Below are 19,713 nucleotides of genomic sequence, written 5' to 3'. Positions count from 1 at the left end.
ACAGCCACACAATTCTGCAAACCTTTTGCAAAGAATGCCTAAGGACCCTTGCTGGGGTGGGGGGTGCAGGTATGAGTTGCTGGGGCTGGATGGAATCTTGGGCCAGGGCTCCCCACCTGTGTTTTGCCTCAGCCAGAGAGTGCCCAAGAATCCCTCCTGGGCCCTATCCCAGGAAGCAGGACAGATGAGCAGGAGACAAGGTCTCACATTGGGCTAGATTAACCAGGTCTTGGAAAGCTACCACCAGTGGTGTTCGTTCCATGCTAATGGTGCTAATTCTGTGACAACCTCTCAGACGTTTTAGTCAGGTCTTTGGAAACATAGCCAAACCTCTCCAGTTTATAGTAATGGTAACCCAGCTAATCTGCATGACCTTTGGTTGCAGAGAAGATTAAGTGAAATAAATGTAAGGAAATGTGAAGCCCCCTGGCTGGTGTAATGAGATAGCACTCTGCTGATAAGGGGGACCCTTTTCGAAAGGCCTTGATCTGGGAGCTGAGAGGAGTAGGAGACTATAGAGACAGAGTCGTCCTTGCACACATCTGCCAGTGGGTAGATCTGAAGGCATAGGTGTGTGAAGTAGAGCGCAAGTTCTTGAGTCTGACAGACTCTAAATCCCAGCAGCCCTGCTCACTGGCAGGGTGACAATCTAGGCACACTGTTTAGAGTCCAGGCTGCTTCCTTCTCTGAAATGGGAATTCCATCTCCCAGCTCTACAGGTTTTGACACGTGGTAACACATGGAACATGCTGGCTAGCCAGCCCCCGGGACGTGGTAACACATGGAACATGCTGGCTAGCCAGCCCCCGGGCATTAGCTCTTACTCCAATCGAGCCTTAGGCTGGAGGCAGCAGTGCAGAAAAGTGAAGCTGACCCCTAAACAAAACGTGCTGTCACAAGGGCTCATGGTTTCCTATGACCCCAAACCAGTGCAAAGCCTGGTCCCTGCAGGGGAAATATGACTGGCTTAGAGGTCACCTGCAGTTCCTGGGCCAGAATCGGCTAGAGCCGGGGTGATCTAGGAGGCTCGTGGGATCCCTTGCTGCAATCCTGGCCCAAGGCCTCAAGAGCTGGAAGCAGAAAAGGGCTGAGATGGAGGCAGCCCGGGGAGCATCCCTCTGTGTGTCTGCAAGCTTGCAGCCATGTCAGCCACCTAAGCCAAAGGCTTGGCCACTTCAGATATGCAGATCCTTTTGAAATAAACTCTTACGTTATAAGGCCTATGCAGAGATGGAATCTAGGAACCAGGCGGGGTCCATGAGAAGAACTAGACCGGGGCTCTGCTTTTGCCAGGACTGTGACTCCACAAATACTTCCATTCCCTTCTCTCGGCCATCAGACTAGATGAGCAGTAACATAATGGGCCTTTCTTTTTGTACCTAGCCCCAGAGCCTTCCCTGGAAAGTGGGGATGTGGCTAAGTTCATGTCTACCCTCTACTGACAGGGAGGGTGAGTGGACTATAATGTGGCAACTGGATATGTAGATGGGTGTCAGGGAGGTAGGTCCATACGCACATGTCCTTCTTGCCCTTTGCTCTTCCAACAGTCCCACAAAACCTTGGACCCACCTCTGGAGGTGATCTGGACAGGGCAAGCTAAAGATAAGAACGGGATCCATGACATAGGTGATGGGGCTGCCCTGCCACAACCAGCCACTGGGAGAAGGCAAGAGGGCCGAGCACACCTCCCAGATGGGGATTTGGGGGGTGCTAGGGTGGAAATGAGGGAAGGTGGTTGCAGATGCCAGGAACCAGGGAGAAGCAGCAGAGTGTAGGGACCGGGACCCTTAGTCCTATCACTAGCTGGTGCCTTGACTGTGTTCCTGGATTTCTGGTAGCATCACTTTGCTTATCTATAACATAGAAATCATAACAGCACATGGCTCACAGGATTTTCAACATGGCGCGAGACACTGCAGGTGAGGTGTTCGGCTCATGTGTGACACAAAGTGGGTACTCTGGATGTGAGCTACCCTTACTGTCAACCAGGATGAACGTGCAGGAGGCGTTCACAGCAGCATTAACAACACTGCTCTCCCTCAAGGACTTGCAGTCCCTAAGCCTGCCCCTTTCTGGCAGGCCTGCCCAGAGTCTGAGGGCAGCTGTGCTGGGTCCTTTCTCTCTCTGCATTCACAGCTTCAGGGGCTTTGCATTCACAGCTTCAGGGGCTTTTCAAATGACTCGCTCCAGACCTTATCCCTGAGCCCAATTGCTATCTCCATTTGGACAGCTCACGGGGAACCTCAGCCTCTACATGTCCGAGAATCACTACCTTTTGATAAACACCGCATCTTCCTCCAGTCTCTTCCAGCTCGGTGCCCCAGCATTCGGTGGCCCCAAGTGAAAGCCACGGTGGTCCTTCTTGACCCCAAACTTTTCATCCTCCCACATGCAATCCATCAACTTCCGGATACCACTCCACTTCATCTACTCCCCTCCATTTCCACCACTGCATAAACTCCAGCTTATACTCCAATGGTTTCTTGCTGTCCTCAGGATTTAAAACAAAGACTTAACCTTGGCCTTCAAGACCTAGCACTATGTGGCCCCCACCAACTGCTCCAGCCTCATCTCCTCCCACTCCTTTGTACTCCAGACTCTAGTCACAGGGGCCTTTCAAGCCTTAAGGTCTCCTGCGTGAGCTATTTGTCTCCCGTCCCTCGTCTTGCTAGTGCCTTCTCATCCTTCAGGTGTGACTGACAGATCTCCTCCTCAAAAGGACTTGGCCGAGTCCTCAGAGAGCAGTTCTCTTTATTCATAGCCCCCAATCAGCTCGCTTATCAAAGCTATTAAACGACTGTGCAATTCGGAGCCTAATGCTACTCTCCCTACTACCACGTAAGTTGTATGAGGTCAGGGATGACATCTGCCCTGTTCACTGCTGCTTTCCTAGTGCCTAGCAAAGTGTTAAACACAAAAGAGACACTAACTCTTTGTTGAATGAAATAGAGTAGAAAGACAGAGCTAGAGGTTTAAGGTGAATTTGCCTGTGGGTTCTTCATCTAAGCTCTTTGCCTTTGATTTTCTGCCTTGAACTAAACTTGTATCAGATAAAATACTGAGCTGAACTCTCCTTACTGATTGGCCCTTCAAGTGGCCACTTTCCTGGAGGTGGTAATCCACAAAGTTGTTAGCAACCGACACTTCCTGTCTCCATCTAGGTAACACCTCAGTTATTATTGGGTCTCCTGCAGAGACTAAAGAACATGCAATTTAGGTTTGTACACTTAGCTGTTTCTGCTTGAATCACTCTTTTTCCTGCAGGGAAGCAGAGACCTTTGTAGCATCGTTCATGCTTTCTAGACTGTCTTGACTAAGAATCAGTTAAACCACTGCTTCACACATGGACTTCCTCACCTCTTCCTGAACCTGGATCAAAGATTTCCTTCTCAATGCGACCTTCTCTGGGACATTGATCTAAAACTTCAACCATTTTCTCCCCTTCCAACCTTCAGTGTTTCAAAACTCCCTTTCCTGCATTTTCTCCTTAAAACTTCCCACTACCTCTGTTTTATTCTTGTTTTGTGTCTCCATCAACCAGAATCAAGATCCTTAAAGGAAAGAAGTTTTGTTTTATGCTATTTGCGCTAAGTCTGACATCTAATATTAGTTGAATGAATGAGCAAACTACCTGGATCCTCTTCCATACCAAAAACAAAACAAAACAAAAACATTCAAGAAAATAAGAGCAAAGTCTATTTCTGCGAGTCTCCTTCGTTCTTCATCTCTGCTTCTTCTCGACCTTCCAAACTAACGGGATAGCCCTAACTAGATAGGGGTCAAAAATACTCAACTGTTACAGCTTTGCCTTCCGCAAGGACAGCTGACGCTTGTGCTACAGCTCTAGTGCCTGCCTGGCATAAAGCTCGGCCTGTGATAAGCACTCACGGAAGATCTGGTTAGAGTTAAGTGAATGAGTCTGAAGTGTCCTCACAAAAAACACTCCCCACTCCGAGTTTCGTTTTCACCCAACCTTCCTGGTGTAGCACAGCTTTGTCACCCTCATCCCTGGGCTTCCACATCCATTTCAAAGTAGCTACTCCAGTTCCTGCTGCCATATTTACATTCTAGTCATTGGGACGGGGCAAGGGGCAAAAACATTCCCCTTTGGAGCCTTATGCCAAATGGCACATATTTATGTTCCTATCCTTAGTCACATGACCATTATCTAGCTGAAAGGGAGGCCAGGAGGTGTGTACAGCTGGACATAGGTGTTCTATAATTAAGGAAGGGGAGGATGGGTATTGGTCAAATTCTAGCAGTTTATTACATAGCCAATAAATGCTCTTCATTTCCAGTTTTACCATCTGTATATAACTATTTTGTGTTTGCATTCGTCATCTTCACCCTCACCGCTATCACTAAGTAGGCTGAAGCAAATTTTGTGAAACAAAGAATTTTATGTGAAAAGAAAGCAATCAGGGAATGTCGACTATTAATCTTAACAAATGTTGGGATAGCCCTTTGAACTCCTCTATGCTTTTTTTACCCACAACAATCCCATACACACTCTTCAGCAAAACTAATCTTGTATTTGGAAGTACAAATGCAGCCACTATGCTCTGTCTCTCCAAGGTGTTACTAGTGCGGCCCTACCTGAATGCAGTTAAAGTCTTGTCCCTCATGCACAACAACTGGGTATGCTGTTTGGAGATTGAAAACCAGGGTGCTGAAGTCAAACTGAATGCAGGGTTCTTCACCACTACCCCTGAAAGCACTCTTCAGTTATTTCTCTGGTCAAATTTGTCAAGAGAACTGTGGCCCTTCGAGTTTCTCTGAGAAAAATATTAAACATCAGTCAACAGGCTAAATCTCCAACTTGACTGTCAATTTTGTAGGTTCTCTGACCAACAATTCCAGGAACCTGATAACCTCAGGGCAAAGATCTCAAAGTTCAAAGAGAAAGAACAGATACTAATCTCCTAATTTCTTAGTTGAGTCTCCCATTCTTCTCTGATAAGACATGCAATAAGCAGATCTAATATTTAAAGGGCTGAGCTACAGACCATTCAACCAAGAACTACCATGTTATGTAATTCAAAAGAGGAATTCTAGTATTAAAAAAATCACATCTGACTCTGTGGCCTCATACATTCCACAAATACTGGCATGCTTACAATTTATCAAGAACTGCCCGAGCAGTGGGAACACGGGTCTGGCCTCAAGAGACCTTACATCCCCACGAGACAAGACAGTCGGTAAACAGAGTAAAGAAATAAAATCTACAGTATGTCAGAGGGGGATAAATGCCATGAAGAATGAAAACCTTTTTTCTCCTTAATTTCCAATGTCTTTTCTTCTTTCTGAAAGCCTTCTCAGATTAATCCCCATTGGCTTTGTCACTCCAACAATCTCATAAAATATCTGGATAGCAAGGCTTGATGTTGTACATTTTGCAAAGTCTGCCATTCAACAAAAGAAGATCCTGAAGAGAGGACAGTGTTCTCTTGGGTATATAAAATTCAAGAAACACTTGGCACCAATTTCTCTGAGTGCTTTCAGAAAAGGAGCTATAACTCTACTCCTCCTAATCAGCTAAATTGTTGTCAGAGAAAGGAAAAGGACTCATGTAGAGCAACTACACCACCAGGTTAGAAGGGACCACGCTACACAGGGAAATGTTTAATGGTTAGCTATGGCTTGGGGGGGTTTTTGTTGTCGTTGTTGTTTATCCTTTTCTGTACTGTTAGAATTCTCACCATTTAGCTCAGATAAAAGCATGATTTAAAATGTGCTAGGGGGGCACATGGGTGGCTCAGTGAGTTAAAGCCTCTGCTTTCGGCTCAGGTCATGATCCCAGGGTCCTGGAATTGAGTTCCGCATCAGGCTCTCTGCTTCCTCCTCTCTCTCTGCCTGCTTCTCTGACTACTTGTGATCTCTGTCTGTCAAATAAATAAATAAAATCTTTAAAAAATAAAAAAAAAAATTTTTTAATTTTAAATAAATAAATAAAAGGTGCTACGGTGAGTACTGTGAATTGTGTAAGACTGATGAATCACAGACCTGTACCCCTAAAATAAATCATATATGTTAATAAAAATAAATCATTTAAATTATAAAAATAAATAAATGCGAATTTAAAAATTAATTAAATAAAATGAAGTAACATGCGCGGTTTTTATCAGATAGGGAAGGGGTAAGAGATTAAAACAAAAGTATAAAGATACTTTCAAAATCCAACCCCAAACATCAAAACCCTGCCCCAGGAACTGCCTCGCACAGAATTTCTACACATACCCACTTGATATGATATGAATAATACAAGTCTAAAATGCCCCTTCCACCATTCATCCCACATACACAAGGATGTTTAAGGAAGCTACCAACAACTCTTCCTTAGACTTTCCTATAGTCTCATCTTCCTTTCTTTAAACTACAATCACAAAGTGATTTAGATTAGAAGAACATACAACCTTTTTTTAAAAAAATCAAGTCTTCATTAATGAAAGGCTTACAAATTCAACAAAGAAACAGTAATATTTAACATTTTAAATGGAGGAACTTTTTAAAAAATCCTTCCTTTTTTGAACCATATATACTACCGAGCTCTCAAGAGCTCTTCTTAAAAGCCTGCCCCAGCCTCCCGACAGCCTTCTTATAAATATGTATAAAAACTGAGCTACATCAAAATTGCTGTGATGTGGAGGAGCGTTAGCTACTGAGTCTCTTGTCTGAAAGAAAACCAAAGCAGCTGTCACAGCTGATCCCTTCCTCGCCTGAACTGTTTGGGCTACAGCAATCTGAAAACTAATCACCTTAAATCAGAGAGAAGCCAACACCTCTGTTTACTAAAATCTTGTGCCAGAACAATTTTTTTTTTTTAAAATATGCTTCGAAAACAGCCACTGAAGTCACTACTAAATACCCTACACTTAAAAAGCTGCAAGAAGGAGCTGATTTGCAGAAATGGATTCTCTGGATGACGTCTTGTCTCCAAAAAGAACAGTAAGAGCTTTTATATTTATTCTTTTGGCTTAAAATGTTTAGTTTGGGTCTTCCTCCTTTCCTAAGGGGGGAGCACACAGATTTATACCATCCCTTCCTAATGAGGATGCGTTTGAACTTCTCTACACAGCATTCCTCTACTTCTACCACTCCTTCACACAGCGGTAGAAGTATGTACTTGGTGGAGCTGTAAAACTAATCTGTGACTTAAACAAAATTTTTTTTAAAGAAGAAAATAAAACTAACCAAGGGTGGACATCCTAAAGTCAAGCAGCATCAGAAATAATTCCTCTCAAAGCAGCAGAAGAAATGCAAGAGACAGTAAGAATAAATACAAGTTCTTGTGTGCCAGGCACTGCTGTTAAATACTTCATTTGTATGACTTTATTCAATCTTCCCCAAAATCCTATGAAGTAGACAGGAAACTGAGATACAGAGGGGTTAAGCAACTTGCCATAGGGCACAGAGCTGAGAGAGCTATGAAGCCCAGGACCCCTGTGGAGGAAGGCAGAACCCAGAGCCACTTCCGCTAAGAGCTACTCTATCTCCTAATCATCAGGTCAACTTCACTCATTTACAGAAAGACAGAGAGAAGGGAAATTAGTATTTAAACAAAATTACCCCACACTAGATCTAAGTACTTCTTCAAAACACAACTAAATTAAACTCAATCAACAAAGAAAAATACATGGACTCCTTTACAAACAGAATGGAAAAACACTGATCATTCTGAGCAAATCTCCTGCTGAGTAGAAAGGCCTGGTATCTCCATTTTCTATTGCCCAAGCACACACAGATAACACAGCCAGTCACAGCAACTGGGCATCTCATCCTTTTTATAACCCCACTCAGTGAAACATGTCAAGTCAAAAGAGAGTCAAAAAAACAAACAATAAAAACCCACACACACACACATTTATCAGGTTTTGAGATTTATTAAAATAAAGTATTAGCAAACAATATGCAAAAACAAAGTTCTTAAGAGTTATGGCTTTGAAGAGCACAATATAGTAAAAACCTAATACATTTTTATAAGTATCAAAAAGGCAACAGAATTGAAGCATGTTGCTAGAACTTCATTTTCTACAACATAAACAGAAGCAGAACAAGTACAAATAAGAAGCAGATCTATAGTGCAGCCACTGGTTTGGTCTTTATCATCTGCATATGAAGTATCTTTTTAAGAGAAGATGGGCAGGTGCATACAAACATCCAGTTTTCTTGATTACAATCCTATCCAATTTTAAAATAAGTGATTTTCAAAATGCAATTTTAACCCACCAGATCAAGAAAATCATTTGCCCAATTATTTTCTTCCAGAGTCCCTACACATAAAATACTTCATGAATAAATCAAAGCAATATCATCTCCAATGACATGAGAAGGGAAAATCTGATTCTAAAAAATTCCTTATAAAAGTAAGGAATGTGGAACCATCTGGCCTCACTGTAGTTTTATTACAGTTAATACCAGCTCGTAGCAACAAGGCACTACTTACTAATTAGGGAAAAGAACCTACCTGTACTCAAAATTCTGAACTTTTTAAGAACACTATCTTCAAATGAATCCTTAAAGGACAACGGTTTACGGTGATTGCAAGAATTTTCAGAATTGAATTATCTGGACAAGAATCACACCAACCTTTTTCACTCTGCCATGAATGACAGAAGAATCCGGCTCTTGGATCTTTTCACCAAAACATCCCATCACCTGTTTTACAGCAAATGCTAACCAGCAAGTATTGTATCATAAGCTCTTCCTTAAAAAAAACAAAAAAAAAAACAAACAAAAAAAAAAAACTTTTTTGCTATGTAAAAATCCCTTTTACTGGTTTTTGTACACCATCCAATTTCAGGTTAACACTTCAGTTATAACACAGTTGTACTTTAGAAGGTAAGTTTCTATTATGAGTAATCCAATTAATAAAGGCTTGATAAATACTGTTACCTCTTATAATTAGGAAATGCTAAACTGTTATCCAGTGATTCCAAAGAACTGTCCGGCAGGCAAACTGCTTATACAGAAGAAATGCTTTGAATCATCACTTTCCATTCATCTTCTATGAGCAAAAAACCTCCCCCAAATCCCACCTGTACCATCGAGGAAAATGGCTTCTGCTCCAGAGGAAACAGGCCTCAAACCTGAGATTACCCCCATAAAGCTGCCCTAGGTAGCATCCCAAGAGACCACCCAAAACCAATGTTCAGGAAAAGTCCCTTCCATGAAAATCACCAAACATGCCTGAAACCACCCTGCTATCTACTACTTTAAAATATCCTTGCTTTTCTAGCTCACTGGCATAATGAGGACACATATTTATACTCCCAGCTGAGAGAGTGAGCGAGGATTTAATAAGACAGAGAAGGGCTCAGACCCTCTGAAAAGTTAACAGATCCAAACTGAAATCAGCACTGGAAGATGAGTTCAAAATGATCAGAAGAGCCTTCCTTCTTAAGCATGAAAGATATTAATATATTTTAAGTGGGAAAGTGATAAGAATCCAAAGTAATACTAAAAAACAACTAAAAAGAGTATAAAGAAATGGGATCTTAGCTGACATACAGATGCTCTCTGTAACAGAAAGACAGTACTTAAACAGGTACTACCAGACTTTTTGGAGGTTCTCTGCTACTGGTAGGATTTTATTTTTTGTATAAACCTCCTCCTTCAACAGAGTACTATTACAGGAGGACTGTTTCCCACAGGTACCCTTGAGGATTTTATAATGTGAGCCCCAGTTCTTACCCTGACAAGAGATTTCAATCTGAAAACTTATTGATCATTTTACATCTAAAACAAATATCTCACTGTCAAATGTTATGAACAGCATAAAGTAGCTACACCCTCTTTCTGTACAATGAGATATACAGCTCACTGAACTACCTAGTAATCTTACTGTGGATTTCAACTCAGAAACCCAGCCAATTCTATTACCACAGTTTCCTTATTTAACAATAAAATGTGAAAAATGATTTATATTCTGATGTACATAACTTGACATTTTGATTGATGTCTTCTTCAATCCCTAAAGAAAAAGTGTTAGCTTCAGTAGATCAATAACACGCCTACTAGTTGACATTCCATAACTTAAGCCAAGCATTACCAAAAAGACCATAACACTTTAAAGAGATGCTGATCAAATGCAACTTTTAATTTTTTTTTCCCCAACCATCTTTCCGTTGCAATAATTCATTACTCAGATTAATTTTGATTCTATGTCTCTTTCTGCATTTACCAAACCGGTTGTGATTTTATTATTTCCAGACTCCAGTCTTTCCAGCTCACATATGTTAATATGTTATACACTATAAAACATGATTGTTCCAGTGGTGTTGATGTTTCCATAAATTTGACTATAAACCATTCTAGAAATCAAATAAAATTTTAAAACTGCATTTTTCTGAAAAGGTTTCTTTCAGAAGTGTCTTCTTTTCATTGGTCACTAGCAATTTTTATTTCCCATCCATAGATTTTGGGCACCCTTGGGAATTAGAGAAGCAGTTACACTGAGTACAATTTTCACTTATAATCCAGGCATGTGGAGTTACTTTTAGGAAATACAACAAGCTTATACTTTTCCATGAAACTCTCAACAGTTAAGAGCTTCAGTACTGTCCTTCATGAGACAAAATTCCTTGGGGAAAACACAGAAAAGGCCAACACATGAAACCTTGCCAACTCTAAAGGCTGTGGCATGAATAAAAACAAATTTCAATTAACTCAATTGAAAACATCAATAAACAATTCGACAGCTTCTACCAGTTCAAACCCACTGAAGTTGACTACATGTATCTGTCATTCAACCAGCGTGCTTTGTTTATTTTTTTTTCTTATAAATTTGTTCCAAAGATTGTGTCATATGCCTGGTAAGTAAAAGAATAATGTGGGTAGCTAGGTTCAAACTCGGAACAAGTAATTCTCTTTCCTGAGGCTGACACAACTGGAAGATAAAGAATGCATGCCATGTAGAACTTACGTTTAAGGCACAGGTGAGGGTCAGAAAGGATCCTTTTACCCAACAAAGGACCATGAATTGAAACACATATGGCACCTCACCCAAAGGTGAGCCACCCACTAAAGCCACCCACTGGCCGCACTTTGTAAAAGCAATAAATAATGGCACAGAAAACAAAATGAACCGCATTCTCTTCTCCTCAAAAAATGCATTTTTTCTTCTCTTAAAAGCAGAAAGGGCAAAGTAGAAAGTCAAACCAAACTAACATTTTAAATAGAAGACTGACATGGCTCCATATACTTTCAAAAGGCACCAGAAAATAGCTTTCTCCCATAGGTACATTAGGTCATTTCTTTTTTTTTTTTTTAATAATGTCTCTGTTCTCATGCCATAACAAAGCGTCCATCTGACTGCTCTCTAGAAAATAAGGTTAAAAGTTCTTTACCCAAAGCCCTCCAGCATGACTGACTGAATGGGTATTTTAGAGTGTTCCTGTCTTTCCTCTCTTGAGGACTGTTCTGAGAGACTAGCATCCACAAAAGTACCAAAAAAGGGGGAAAAGAACCAGCACGCATGTTAACAAAGAGAACAGTCTGCAGTCTTTCATATGTGTCTATTTTAAAGTCAACTATCTCCACAACCACTGCTTATTCATTCAAGCACCAGACCAGGAGCCTCAACTCAGGGCCAGACTGAAGAGGCTCTTCGGCTACAGTACACGGGTCCTTTCCTTGCTCAGGGCAACTGACGCCACTCAGAGCAATGGGATTAAGTGTGTGATTTTCCAACATGAGTAACACCCATAAAGCAGTAGGGAATTAAAAAGGCCCCTTAAGTTGGAGCTACAGAATAACAGTCTTATAATCTAGGTTGAAAATACACCAAGAGCTAGAAAAAGTGTAACTTCCTACAACTGTCATCTATAAACTGCAGTGTTTGTTAATACAAAAGGGGTACCAAGGAAGTAAGGGTGAGCATCCAAGTCCAAGTCACTTGAGCGTGTCTCACAAAAGGTTACACTAAAAACTGTCACCCATCAAAGTGCAAAATAAAAGATTAATGCATGTCAAAATTAGAGTTCTTGCAACATTGGCCAAAAGCAGCAAACTGAACAAGGCCGTGCGTGCACTGTCACTAGCTATAAAGTAGTACTTACGACAGATTCTGGGTAAATGACATATACTGGAGATCTGTTGTTTACAATTTTTTTTTTTTTAAAAGGAAATGTTTTACAAAAGATATACTGAGTGAAGTCACAACAGACTGACAAACATTTAGCTGTATTAAATGTAAATTTTATGACATCACCTAGAAAACTATCACTTTGCTTCTACCGAACACTACCTGTTAAGAGCGGTGCATAGTGTTCCTTCAAATAAAACGGTGTTGTTTTTTTATAGTTTCTTTTCAGCCCTTACCATATGCTTTTATGAAACAATGAATTACACTTTCTTCACATTGGTAGGACAAAGAAACTGGTAAAAGTAGAGCTTCCATAGGCTTAAGAGGAGGAGGGAAGACTTTTCATGGCATACCTTCTTACATTATTATAACTTGTCATAATGTGATGTATTACTTAAAAAAAAAAATGAACAAATAACAAGTCATTTGGGACAAGAAGGCAAAATTGTGTCCCAGTTTAAGCTCAATGCCAAACTTGTGAACTGGGGTATAACACTTACTTTGCATTTCTCACAACACTTTTGGGAGTTAATCACACGAACATGACTAACAAACAAATGTAGATTCATCACAAATACAAATGTATTGGTCACAATTATGTAGAAAAAAAAATAAGCTATAATATCTGTTTTCCATGTAAGCTCACAGTATCTGTACTGAAAGTTTCCCTAAAATTAAAACAAGTCCACTAATAATATAATTGAAAAGACTACTTCTACACTATGAGACAGAAGATATGGGGTTCAGAGGGGAGCCCATCTGAGTCAGGACTTTATCCAGCCATTGAAGAGGCCCATGAAGATGAATCTCAATCCAGCATGGGGTGCTGGTAACATCCTGCCGGTGGTATTCAGCGCCCCAGCCCTAAGAAAATGAAAAGATATCATAGCAAATCCCTCTTTAAACTGTCAACCAGCCTAAAACAATTTTAACATACTAACAAAGACAGTAAAGACCACAAAACCAATCTCAGAATTCACCATGGAGTTAAAAGCAACAGAGTTACAGTAGTGAAAGAGATAGGATCCACTTAATAGAAACCCTTAGAGCGAGGTATGTTTCAGAATTCTTCCTCTTTTTGAAGTTTGTAAAGTTTTGTACTTCAGAAAGTACATATTTCAAAATTATAACACTATTATTTCTGCAGTGAGATACATTCTCACTTAATGGGATAAATAAAACCCACAAAGAGCCTCATATAAGTTCACATCAGATTTTGCTATGAAAAAGTTTTGGGTTTTCAGGTTTGGGATTTTTTTTTTTTAAAGTATGAGGTAAGACACTATAGATCTGATCAATAGCATGCAACTGTAATTAAAGTAGCTGGGATGAATTAAACTGGAACACTTTAGCTTAAAACTCTAAACAGAATTTTTTTCACATTTATGTGCTCTCTGCTTTACAGCTTACGGTAGTGCTGGCCCAGAAAAATAAGGCTTGGGAAGGGGGAAATGGGCAAGTAGAGACTAAACATATAGAAGTTATGTTTCTGGGGCATCTGGGTGGCACACTTCGTAAGAGTCCTGGGATTGAGACTCGCATCCCTGCCCCACTTCTTTGCATAGTCATGCTCCCGGCTCAGTGAGGAATCTGCTTCTCATTCTCCCTCTGCTCCTCCCCAACCCTCATTCTCTCTCTCACTCTCAATCAAATAAATAAATAAATAAAATGTTTTTTTAAGAAGCTATGCTTCTATGGAGGGGGAATGCCTTTGGGGCTACTGATGCATAAAAAAGACCTATAGCAAAGCAGCAAGGCAACACTGGACTGTGGTTCTGAATGCCAAAAAGAAAAAGCCCACTCAAAGCATCATTTCACAGTTGTTCTTCTTTGGCTAAATCCTTAAGGACCAAATGGATAGAGTACAAGATGCTTATATGTGTCACTAAAATTCTTCCCTTATTTTACTCACAAACCATCATTTTGAGAAGGCCAGTAAAATCAGGCCAAGAGCAAATGATAAATTTGAAAAGTTCTTTCAACTCTGCAAATCCTTAATAACAGAGGTTAAATACAAGGAAGATAATTTTAGTCTTCTGAAGAATTTTTTAAGTCACCCCAGTGGGATCTAATAATAATTGAAACTGCTGAAGCTAAGGAACTTCAAAAGCAATTTTAATATTTCTAGCAATTCAGTCTTTAACCGAAGCTCTTTATAAACTCAGCCCCTACTCCATATCAAAATCAGTATCAGTATCATGGATTATATAATGTCTGGATTATAAAATTAAAACTTAGACCTACTGTGTGGTTTTAAAGCTTTAAATCAAAAGTATCATTTAAAAACCTATTAAGTCAGGTCAAAAGTAAATACTTTCACTTCACAAAGGCATTTTAAAATCATAACCTAGAGAAATATACATATTTACAGTGACTCTAATTAAGCTACAGGCTACCACTCACTCACCTTGACAAAACTCATTCGAATAGTACACATTTTGGTGAGCTCATACACTGCCTCAAATCCGTGGTTGACAGACTGAGCCAGAAGCTGAGCAAACTCTTGGTTGTTAAAAATTTTGAGGCTGCAACTGCTGGGAATCTTACAGACAGTGGTAGGATGAAAGCCGTGATGAAAGTTGCAGTTCCTACTCTGAACAAATATGCTGCTGTCACTGAGGCACTCTGCGTACACCTCTCCACCAACATAGTACAGGTGAACACCTTAAAAAGACAAGCATTACAAGATTCACCTTAATACAGCAGTATAATGAAACCAAAGAGGTAGTATAAGGTGCAACCAAGAATACCCACTAACCTACAGCAAATGCCCAGCAGTCTGTAGACAGAAGCTACCACTAGAGGGCCTTACACTGCGCCAAAGAGAATCAAGAGCTCTACAATGGTCCTTAAATAACTAATAAGACTTAAGCCTCAGGTTTATCAGTTCTTAGGTTATTTTCTCTTTGCCAACAATCATTTAATATCTCTGTGAGACAAAGCGAATGCAAAAAGACCAAAAAGCACCTATGATCAGTCTTTTCAAAGGAGCACTTGGGTGCTAAGTTAATTTAACTATCACGAAGAGTCAACTGACAAGATGCTCTGCTTTCTTTTTACTAGTGGAGTACAGGAGCATTAAAAAAGACCCTAAGTCATATATGTAATTTCAGGTCACAGGAAAAGACTTTAAATGGCAGATTTATTTTATCTCCCTCGAAAAGAGCGGTTTGGGTATTTTAGAAATATGTACGTAAGTAATATGTGAACACAGTTTCAATATTAAAACTTCAAATTATACAGCTAAAGCTGAAGTTATTTCCAACTTTTCACCACTACAAACAGCGCTAAAAAGACGATCCCTGTACACTCATACCTCATACACATGTGAGTCAGACGTATATTAGACTATGGTACAAAAAACTGCTTTGTTTTTTGTTCTGAGCAAATAAAATGACCCATGGAGGAAGGGACCCTAAAACTAGATACTAGGAAAGATGGGAAAACAGATTGTAGAATTTAATTATTCACCAGGTAGATTTCTCTAAGATTTCCTGTAGTGGGAAAACCAATACATAGAAGTGAGGCATTTCACCCACAAAATCAATGCCAAGTTAGCAACAGAGTCAAAAAAGAACAGAAATTTCTTTTCAACTTATTTTTGGCCATAGTATTTTGCTGAATCTCTTCTCTAAGAAATCACATCACAATTATAACTGTACCTCCTGTAGGTAAAAATAAAGTTTACTGTTTGTAGGTAAAGGGTATAAGTGTACCTTTTGTTCTATCAAACCTGGACTAAGACCTTCTCAAATCTAGGAAACAAAATAGAGCTAGTGGCAAAAACTAAACTTACAAGACAGGCAATACGCTCTACCTGGGAAAGCTTTCCTTCCCGACCACTTGATACACGAGACTCACATTTCACAGAGGTGGGAAAAGTTTCCTGTTTGTTGTGGCAACTGTCTTGTGGAATGAAATGGAAATAAAACCTAGTTATCTGAATTTAAAAGGTAGGAGGGGTGGTGGTGAAGCCACTGGAGACTTGCTATCATTCAAACTGGACTTCTTAACTATAACCCAGCTCCTCCAACATAACAGGGATTGTTACAAGGTACCTCAACTCAAAATACCATAATTAAAAAATTCTAATCCTTCATCAGCATTCATATATTTCACAAATATTTGTCTGTACTTACTATGAACCAGGCACTCTTCTAGCTGCTGAAAATAATGCTGTGAACAAAGCAAACTTCTGTAAAGCTTATATTCCAGTCAAGAAGCCACTCAAAAAATAAATATAGGAATAGTATGATTTCAGAGACTAAGTACTATGACAATAAGGATAAGGAAAAGAGGACTGATCAGGTCTTGACTTAATTCACTCTCTAGCACCTGACACTTGAGGGCAGAGCCCGTACCTCAGGCTCGTGGTATAGACAACTTTACACAACTCACGGTACACAGTGAGCACAACAAATGACTGATTTCAACTGAACACAGGGAAATGACAAAGTTACCTTTTCCAATATGTCGCCTAGTGTTTTCAATTGTTGAATTACGATTAACATTTGACAACAACCCCAAGCAGAATCTACTTTTGTTATTCGAAGGGTCTGTGAATCCATCTACCAACACGCTAGTAGAAGATGCATGAAAAGCCTCCCCAACACGATTGTTTAATTCATAGTACACAATTGAACACCAATGTTTGGGCTCTTCATAGGCAACAGGCTGAACATCTGTAAACAAACCAGACAGAAAAAATGATTAGTGAGTGAATAAGAAATCCAGGATTCTTTGTGTTTCCCTTTAAGTGAACCCAAGCACTCTATGAAAAATCCTTTCACATATTTCACTTCAGTCTTGCTGTCCTTTCTGGAGGACGGTCTCTTCAGTAAGTGGTGTTGGGAAAAAAGTTTGGATCTTAAAAAAAAAAAAAAAGAAAGAAAGAAAGAAAGAAAGAAAGAAAGAAAGAAAAAATCAGTAATGCCTCGAATACAATGATTTTAAAACTTATCTAAATACAAATGTAAGGATGGATAATATCACATTTATTTTATTTTTTTTAATTTTTTATTATTGAAGTAGAGTTGACATACAATAGCATAATGGTTTCAAGTGTACAACAGTAGTGACTAGATATTCCTATATCTTACTCAGTGCTCACCATGATAAACAGAGTTGCCATCTGTCACCGAACAACACTATACAATATTATTTTATTATTATTCCCTATGCTGTACTTTCCATCTCCATAACTTACTTCATATGTTAACTGGAATTTTGTACCTTTTAATCCTCTTTTCCTATTTTGTACTCTACCCCCTCCAGTAACCACCAGTTTGTTCTATGTATTTATGAGTCTGTTTCTGATTTTTTATTTGTTCATTTGCTTGGTTTTCTAGATTCTACATATGTGTGAAATCACATGGTATTTGTCTTTCTTTGTCTGACTTCATTTAGCACAATACCCTCTAAGTCCAACCATCTTCTGCAAAATGGCAAGAGCTCATTCATTTTTATAGTTGAGTAATATTCCATTGTGTATATATCTCCTTTATTTGCTTATCTATTGAGGGACACTCAGGTTACTCCCGTATCTTGACTATTTGTAAATGCTACAACAAAACAGGGGTACATTTATCTTTTCAAATTAGTGTTTTCAAAAAAAAAAAAAATTAGTGTTTCGCTTTCTTTGGGTAAATACCTGGTAGTAGAATTACTGGATAATATAATATTTCTATTTTTAATTTTCTTAGGAATCTGCATACTGTTTTCCATGGTGGCTACACCAATATATACTCCCACAAACAGTGCACAAGGATTCTCATCTCTCCATATCCTTGTCAGCACTTACTTAAGTCCTTTGATAGTAGCCATTCAGACTGGTGTGAGGTGGCATCTTACTGCGATTTGATTTGCATTTCCCTGATGATTAGTGATGCTGAACATCTTTTCATGTGTCTGTTGGCTCTCTGTACGTCTTCTTCAGAAAAATGGTCTATTCAGCTTCTGTGCCCATTTTTCTAATCTAATTTTTGTTTGATTTTGGGTTTTTTTTTTTTTTTTGAGTTGTGTAAGTTCTTTATTTATTTTGGATATTACCCCTTATCAGATATATCATTTATAAATATATACTCACATCCAGCAGACTGCCTTTTCCTTTAGTTGAAGGTTTCTGTAACTGTTACAAAGCTTTTTATTTTGGTGTATTCCTAATAGTTAACTTTTGTCTTTATTTTGTTTGCCTGAGGAGACATATCCCATAAATATGTTGCTAAGGCTGATGTCTAAGTGATCACTGCCCTGTTTTTTTAAGAAGTTTCATGGTTTCAGGTCTCACATTTAGGTCCCTACTCTGAGTTTATTTGGTGAATGGTTTAAGAAAGTAGTCCTGTTTCATTTTTCATATGTGGCTGACCAGTTTTCCCAACACCACTTACTGAAGAGACTGTCTTTTCCCTATTGTATATTCTTTCCTCTTTTGTCACAGATTAACTGACCATACAAGCATGAGTTTATTTCTGGGCTCTCTATCCTGTTCAAATGATCTAAAGTTGACCCTGCAACTTTACTGATTTCATTTCTTAGTTCTAGTAGTTTTTTTGGTGAAGTCTTCAGGATTTTATACAGACACACCCCCACATAATTTGCAAATGACAGTTTTACTTCTTCCATTCCAGTATGGGTGGCTTTTCTTTCTTTTTCTCGTCTGACTGCGGCAGTTAGGTCTTCCAGCACTATGCTGAATACAAGTAAGTGGCAAGAATGGATATCCTTATCTTGTTCCTCATCTTAAAACCTCCAGCTTTTCACCAATGAGAATGATGTTAGCTGTGGGTTTGTCATACATCATCTTTACTATATTGAGGTATGTTTCCTCTAAATCCACTTTGTTGCATTTCCATCATAAACAGATAATGATTTCTGTCAAATGCTTCTGCATCTACTGAGACGATTATATGGTTTTTATCCTTCATATGTTACTAATGTATTATAACACATTGGTTGATTTAAAGCTTTGTTTCTTCTTTTACTAGATCTTTTAGGTGTAAGGTTAGACGGTTTATTTCAGATTTTGTTTCTTAAAGTAGGCCTGCACTACTATAAACTTCCCTCTTAGAACTGCTTATGCTGAGTCCCAAAGTTTTTCAACAGGTGTGTTTTAACATTTTAAATTGTTTTTCTAGCACAAGCTAATCAAGATTTATATTTATAAAACAAGCCTCCGTCTGCATCAGCAACCTGAAAGACATATATGAGTATTTGTAAAATTACTCTAAAAAAAATATGAACTAAAATAAACAAGTGAGACTCTTAGCAATCTAGGAATAGAGGATAACTTCTACAATTTGATAAAGAACATTTATAGGAAACTTATACCTAACTTCATACTTAATGGTGAGGAACTAGAAGACTTCCTGCCAAGATCAGTAACAAGGATGTTCTTACCACTCCTTTTCCAACACTGCAATAGAAGTCCTAGCTATACAGTAAGAGAAAGGGTAATAAAAGGTATACAAATTGGAAAGGAATAAGTAAAATCATCTTTGTTCACAGATGATATGACTGTCTACCTAGAAAACCGGGGGGGGGGGGACCAAAAAACCCCTCCTGGAACTAATTAAGCTATTATAGCAAGATCACAAGATGTAAGGTTAATACACAAAAGTGAATCACTTTGCTAT

General features: G+C 39.1%; 1 protein-coding gene across 2 annotated transcripts in view; it reads right to left on the bottom strand.

The window, feature by feature from the left end:
• Window positions 1-7,860: 7,860 nt before the first annotated feature.
• SMAD5 (SMAD family member 5) overlaps window positions 7,861-19,713 on the bottom strand; it is a 53,297-nt gene continuing 41,444 nt past the window's right edge. For both annotated transcript variants that reach the window (XM_059417621.1, XM_059417622.1), the window contains exons 5-7: window positions 16,543-16,764; window positions 14,490-14,746; window positions 7,861-12,946 (exon numbers count right to left, since the gene is read on the bottom strand). In XM_059417621.1, the coding sequence (XP_059273604.1) occupies window positions 12,803-12,946; window positions 14,490-14,746; window positions 16,543-16,764 (623 nt within the window). In that variant the 3' untranslated portion in view covers window positions 7,861-12,802. The remainder of the gene's footprint in view (window positions 12,947-14,489; window positions 14,747-16,542; window positions 16,765-19,713) is intronic.

The sequence above is a fragment of the Mustela nigripes genome, chromosome 12 (assembly GCF_022355385.1).
Source record: "Mustela nigripes isolate SB6536 chromosome 12, MUSNIG.SB6536, whole genome shotgun sequence".
Classification (NCBI taxonomy): domain Eukaryota; kingdom Metazoa; phylum Chordata; class Mammalia; order Carnivora; family Mustelidae; genus Mustela; species Mustela nigripes.
Note: the sequence above shows the minus strand (reverse complement) of the source record. Positions and strands in the feature narration are given on the sequence as shown.